Below are 6538 nucleotides of genomic sequence, written 5' to 3' on the forward strand. Positions count from 1 at the left end.
AGCAATTATATTTCTTTGAAAAAAAAAAACATGAATTAAAGAAAAGGAAAGGAGTGGGAGAAAGGTCACCTTCCTATGTTTTGCTTCAAAATTCCAATTCTATTACTTCCACATTCACACATGCATGTTTATCTACAAAATCTCAATAAATCCATTTAAATTTCCCATTCTACCCTCATTATTTCACCTATATTCCATTACCTACCCCAAACAAGTCTTCTTCCACAACTCACATGTACATGTGTATATATAAATGAAAGCCAATACAAATGATTCATATATGCATTGACTCTTTTTTTTTTCATGTAAATTCTGAACATAGCATAAACAACCTTGTAAATTTTGTTCTTTGGAGAATACTAAAGGTAACATCTCATTTCATTTATTGTCTTGTTTTTGTTATTAATATTATGTTTTGGTTTCAGTTTCTGTTTTTATTGATTCAGTTTCAGTCACACCTTTATGTGTTTGTTGTATGTTCTCAATGAATTTTTTTTACTTATTCAATCAAATTTTGTCTTCATTGTTTTTCTTGTTTCACATTGTTTTTTATCTTTGTTTTCTGTTTTCAACGAGTTTGGTCATGATCATGATTTTAAATTGCGGTCTGCAGTATAAACAATTTTGAAGTCTTTGCAAGAGTATCACAATTGCAATTTCGACGGTAATTTAAAACTATGCTTGATCAGTGACAACAGTTGAGTTTCAGAAGAAAAGGTTTTGTGTTATGTTGTTTTGTTGATGTGTGTTGTAAGAGGAAAGAGAATCTGTGAAGAAGCAATGTTAAGCAATCTAACCAGGTGGAATATTTTTAATTGCTTTTTCTTTTTTTCTTTTTGGTTGCTGTGATGAGTTATAAAGTTTGATTCATTTCTCTTTTACTTTTTGTTTTCTTTTCTGTTTCTTCTTACAGAATTTTTAGCTAGTTTATTTTTATTGAATTGAAATAAAATTTTCATGACACTTGTGAAGTTATGAATGGTTTTGACTTTGATGTTTGAACCTGTTTCTGTAAAGTGAAAAATTGGCTCTGGATTTTGTGTTATTGGAAATTGTGACCCCAAACAAATATTGAAAGACGTTTGAGAGAGTTTATGGAAACATTTCATAATATGTCCGTAAGCTATTTTCAGCTTATTTCAATAAGTTCTTCAAGGTATAGCTTATGAAAGAAACTTATAGTTTATAAGAAAATAGTTTGACTTTATTGAATAATTTTTTATAGAACGCATATGTGATAAACGCTTAAGTTATAACTTCTAAGTATTTAATTAATCATTGAATGCCTAGTGTATTCTGATTCTTTTCTGTTCTTGTTTTCCTATTATGGGCCATTTGGATTGACTTTTTGAACTTATCTACTGAAATAAGAAATTGCGAAACTGTTTTGAAGAGCTTATAGAAACAGGTTATGATCACATTCATAAGTTGTTTCTGATTCTCATTAACTCTCCGGGATACTTATGTAAATAGCTTCTAGTATATATGAAAATTTGTTATAGAAATTCCAAACAGGGCCTTAGATGATTTTCAAACTTGATTTTTTAATTATTTTCTTGATAAATTTTAGGTGATTATAGAGTTGAATTCAATACCTCTAACAGCTATTGAAGATATAAACATGAATAATGCAACAGAAGAAGCTAGTGAAAGTTACACACCTCATAAGGATAACTTTACTCAACAAGCATCACCAAGGAGTACACTAAGTCCAAGAAGTACACAAAGTGACTCAATTGATTTAGCTCTTGATGGTGTTGTAGATACTTCAATTGAACAATTGTATACCAATGTTTATGAAATGAGAAGCTCTGATCAATCACCTTCAAGGGCTAGTTTTTACTCATATGGCGAAGAGTCGAGGATCGATTCTGAATTGGGTCATCTTGTTGGTGTTGACTTGGAGATTACAAAAGAAGTTGTAACAGAAAATAAAGAGGATTCCATGTCCAAAGTCAATGCTATTGAGAAAGTTGTTGTTTCATCAAGCACGGGGATTGGTGAAGGATCGGCCAAGTCATCTGTGAAAAGTCGAAGTTTGCATAACAAGAATGAGAAGGGAACTAGGAAAGGAAATGGATTTTACAATATGACGAGGAAGCATAGGAGGCTTGGTTTAAAAGATGGTGTTGTTGACGAGTTAGATAATCCTGACCTCGGACCGTTCTTATTGAAGATAACGAGAGATATGATATCTTCGGGTGAGAATCCGAACAAGGCTCTTGGTTTGGCTCATAGAGCCTTGAAATCATTTGAGATATGTAATGCAGATGGTAAACCAAGTTTGGAATTGGTGATGTGTCTTCATGTTCTGGCGACAATTTATTGTAATTTAGGACAATACAATGAGGCTATACCAATTCTCGAGCGCTCGATTGATGTTCCTGTGTTAGAGGATGGTCAAGATCACGCACTAGCTAAATTTGCAGGGTGTATGCAGTTAGGTGATACTTATGCAATGATGGGAAATATTGAGAATTCTCTACTGTTTTATACAGCAGGACTTGAAATTCAAGGGCAGGTCTTAGGTGAAACCGATCCTCGATTTGGCGAGACGTGTCGGTATGTAGCTGAAGCACATGTTCAAGCACTGCAGTTTGATGAGGCTAGGAAGCTATGTCAAATAGCTCTTGATATTCACAAGGGAAATGGTTTGCCTGCTTCGTTTGAAGAAGCGGCCGATCGGAGACTAATGGGACTAATCTGTGACTCAAAAGGAGATTACGAAAGTGCTCTAGAGCATTATGTTTTGGCAAGTATGGTTATGGCGGAAAATCGTCAAGATCTGGACGTTGCGTCTGTTGATTGCAGCATAGGTGATGCTTATTTGTCATTGGCGCGATATGATGAAGCGGTTTTTTCTTATCAGAAAGCATTAACCGTTTTCAAATCAACCAAAGGAGAGAATCATCCAACAGTTGCCTCTGTTTTTGTAAGGTTAGCTGATTTATACAACAAAGTAGGAAAGTTCAAGGAATCAAAAACTTATTGCGAAAACGCGCTTCGAATTTTCGGGAAGAAAAATCCAGGAATTCCTCTAGAAGAGATTGCTAATGGTTTGATAGATGTTGCTGCAATTTATCAATCTATGAATGATTTGGAAAAGGGATTAAAGTTACTCAAAAAAGCACTGAAAATTTACAACAATGTTCCTGGTCAACAAAGTACTACTGCTGGAATTGAGGCACAAATGGGAGTTATGTATTATATGTTAGGGAATTATTCTGATTCTTATAACATTTTTAAGAGTTCTGTTGCGAAATTCCGTGCTAGCGGAGAGAAAAAATCTGCGTTGTTTGGAATTGCATTGAATCAAATGGGTCTTGTTTGTGTCCAAAGGTATGCTATAAATGAAGCTGCAGATTTGTTTGAAGAGGCTAGAACTATATTGGAAAAAGAGTATGGTCCTTATCATCAAGATACATTAGGAGTCTATAGCAATCTTGCAGGCACCTATGATGCAATGGGAAGGTAACATGTTCATTGACCCTTAAACATTCAGGTTTATGGAGTACTAGAAAATTTTTAGGTTTTAATTGCTAACATTTCTTGTTAATTGTAATGATTTGCAGAGTGGATGATGCGATTGAAATGCTGGAATATGTAGTTGGCATGAGAGAAGAAAAGCTTGGAACGGCAAACCCTGATGTCGACGATGAGAAACGGAGGTTGGCCGAGTTGTTAAAAGAAGCTGGAAGAGCCAGAAACCGAAGGTCAAAAAGATCATTGGAAACACTTCTTGATTCAAACTCTCAGGTTATGAAAAACAACGGCATTACGGTTCTATGAAGTTGAGGCTGTATATAGAGAACAATAACAAAGTGTGAATTGTTTCCACTTTCAATAATTTTTCCTTGTTTAAGAATGTTCACAAATGTTACTTTGTGTATCTATTTACTCTATTATAGTGTAGATGAAATTTCTATATGTAAATTCATACTATTCTTTGCATAATTGAATGTATAATATACAATTTTCTAAGTAAATATGAGTGTTATAACATCACTTTCTCTGCTGGTGTTTGGAAAATTCAGTTGCTTCTAACTACATTTGAGATGTAAGCATTTTGCTATATAGTGAAGGATCTTATGAACATGACATGACAAGCATGAATATGACACTTACTCTCTTTATCTTTCTATGCTTACATTGTAATGCAAGATTAAAAGTAAATATTTATTAAGTACTAATTACCATAACATAGACATACTCTCTTTATCTTTCAATTTGATTCCATCTTTTAGGTTAGTTTCTCACGGGAGGAGGCACTCGTGACTGCCTCGATATTAAAGAGGTTGCAGATTTGTACAAAACCAGATAAATTCTGTAAATATCATAAGTTTTGGGATGCATTTCATTAACTAGCTTCTATCTTGTATCCATCTCAGAAACATGCCTTCCGAAGTGGAACGGAGAAGGATCCATTGATGATTTTTTCAGAAATTAATTGGTTTGCTCTTTCGGAGTAGTGTAAGCCATCCCAAATTATATGTTGAGAAGGGTCCATACACATATTTCCATTCCCAGTTCCATTTATCAATTTTTTACTCCCACAATTTACACTGTAACCGCCAGTGTAACTACCGCAACAGAATTCCAATACATTCACGAATCCTGTCAAAAAAATTACATTGTTAACAAATCATAAATTGTTTCATCGCTAAAAATATTGATCTTAATCATATAAAGCGTTGCATTATTCCGATCACCTTGGCTCTTTGCATTGCTGATTAGTTCATATTTGGCTTTGTACATATCAACATATCTAAATCTGCCTAGTGGAAATTTACTCCTTAGTTCAAACACTTGGTACTTTAACTTCTTGTTGAATTTTTTAGCTATTTTGTTCAAAGGTTTTACGCAACCATTGGCATCTAGGTTACCCTTCTTAGGCTCATAAGGTATGTAATTGACGGGTTAGCATCCGATTGGACCAGTGTTGTGAATCCAATACACTCTTGCACCTTCGACGTATAGTTGCTAAAACATAACATGACAAGCATTAGTTTTTGTTAGAAAAAACAACTAATACTATATGATAATGTAGTCAAGGATAAGGTTATTGTTTTACCTCCACTGCATGGAGAGTTGGGTCAAGATTTCAGGTATTGACCTTTGAACTTGTTTCTCTGAAGCTTGTTGAAAACCATAGGCAAGATCATTTTGTCCAATGTCAATTGTATAAATTGCATTGGAAACATCCTCTTGCCTTGGAAGACCACTTTTAAAAGGCTTAGAGAGATGGTTGGATAGAACCTTCGTGCGAGACTTGAATAGTACGAACTGAGAAACTTGAAGACCAAGATAGAATGGGTTATAACCATGAATGGGGGGACGAGTCAATGCGCCTCCAACTGCAAAGTTTGCACCATGACTATAATTTGATCCAATTGAGTTCAAATATGAACTCAGGTATGGTAGCTTCAATTCTCCACCTGCTTATATCCAAACATACAAAATAAGGTCAGAATATTTCTAATAAAAATGAGTGATAAAAACAATTTCTTTCGAAATTCTCCTCACTAATAAAACCAATGATGATGCGTTCATGTCCATCGGAAAATCTTCCCGGAATGTTGTTGAATAAGTTCATGCCATTTGGAGGGTTTGCAGTAGGGGTGGCAAAATGGGCCGTGGCCCGCCACCCACCAAAAAATGGCGGGTTGGGTTGGGATTTTAGGCCCGCCGCTCGCCAAAGCTCGCCCCGCAAAAACCCGCCACCCGCTAAAAAATTGCGGGTTGGGTTGGGATTTTAGGCCCGCCGCTCGCCAAAGCTCGCCCCGCAAAAACCCACCGCCCGCCATACTCGCCCCGCCAAAGCCCGCCGCCTGCCAAAACCCACCTCTTCTCCGAAACTCACTCTTTTTTTAGTTAATTCTTGTAATTTTAATTCTTGATGGTTTATTTTATACATTTATTTATAAATATATGTAATATTTTTTTAAGTAAATTTGTTAAAAAGTTGCTTTTATAAAAAATTGTTTTAAAAAATAAGTGAAAAGTTTAATTAAAAGGTAAAAAAAGTCTATTAATCTATTAAAAAAATATAAATAAAAATAGGCGGGTAAGTCCGCCGCCCGCCAACCCGCCATCTTGGCGGGGCGGGCATGACTTTTATGCCCATTTTACTTGGCGGGCATAAGGCGGGGCGGGCGGGACGGGCGGCCCGTTTTACCACCCCTAGTTTGCAGCATTTTATCCAGCTCTTGTATCAGAGTTTGAATCACCGAAATTATAAAAGGCGGGACATTTCTTGGCCGTTGTAACTTGAATCAATGAACACCCCAAACAGAATAAAACACAAAAATACATGAATTAGACTCTTATAATTCATGATTAGAACTATATAAAATTTACACACACACACAGTTTTTCAAAGAGGTAGAGGAAGTTCATGCAATACCACACTATTTTATTCAAAACACTTAAACCCTTTCTATAATGGATATGTTGTTTGCGAAATTCAAAAGCCATAAGAACAAGTTTTTCTCCATGTGAACTTTCTCTTAAGTTGCACTCATACTTTGCTCATTCACCA

At 35.4% G+C, this 6538-nt stretch overlaps 1 protein-coding gene and 1 pseudogene across 2 annotated transcripts; one reads left to right on the forward strand and one right to left on the reverse strand.

The window, feature by feature from the left end:
* Positions 1–216: 216 nt before the first annotated feature.
* On the forward strand, positions 217–4002 carry LOC131625275 (protein KINESIN LIGHT CHAIN-RELATED 2-like). Of its 2 annotated transcripts, XM_058896157.1 has the most exons (4): positions 225–365; positions 614–800; positions 1571–3471; positions 3573–4002. In XM_058896157.1, exons 3-4 carry the CDS (start codon positions 1622–1624, stop codon positions 3787–3789), a joined length of 2067 nt encoding a protein of 688 aa, XP_058752140.1. In that variant the 5' UTR covers positions 225–365; positions 614–800; positions 1571–1621; the 3' UTR covers positions 3790–4002. The 2 variants fall into 2 exon arrangements, with proteins under 2 accessions (XP_058752139.1, XP_058752140.1); XM_058896156.1 differs by lacking the exon at positions 614–800 and having other exon boundaries at positions 217–365.
* A 13-nt stretch (positions 4003–4015) lies between these two features.
* Positions 4016–6334, reverse strand: LOC131625276 (GDSL esterase/lipase At5g14450-like; annotated as a pseudogene).
* Between the last annotated feature and the right edge of the window lie 204 nt (positions 6335–6538).

Source organism: Vicia villosa, unplaced genomic scaffold (genome assembly GCF_029867415.1).
Source record: "Vicia villosa cultivar HV-30 ecotype Madison, WI unplaced genomic scaffold, Vvil1.0 ctg.000197F_1_1, whole genome shotgun sequence".
In the NCBI taxonomy this organism is placed as follows: domain Eukaryota; kingdom Viridiplantae; phylum Streptophyta; class Magnoliopsida; order Fabales; family Fabaceae; genus Vicia; species Vicia villosa.

Bases quoted from the DNA above. Each gene is read 5' to 3' on its own strand.
- LOC131625275 (XM_058896156.1), top strand. From the start codon at position 270: ATGATTCATATATGCATTGACTCTTTTTTTTTTCATGTAAATTCTGAA. The intron at 366-1,570 runs GTAACATCTCAT...GATAAATTTTAG, and splicing joins TTCTTTGGAGAATACTAAAG to GTGATTATAGAGTTGAATTC. The intron at 3,472-3,572 runs GTAACATGTTCA...AATGATTTGCAG, and splicing joins ACCTATGATGCAATGGGAAG to AGTGGATGATGCGATTGAAA.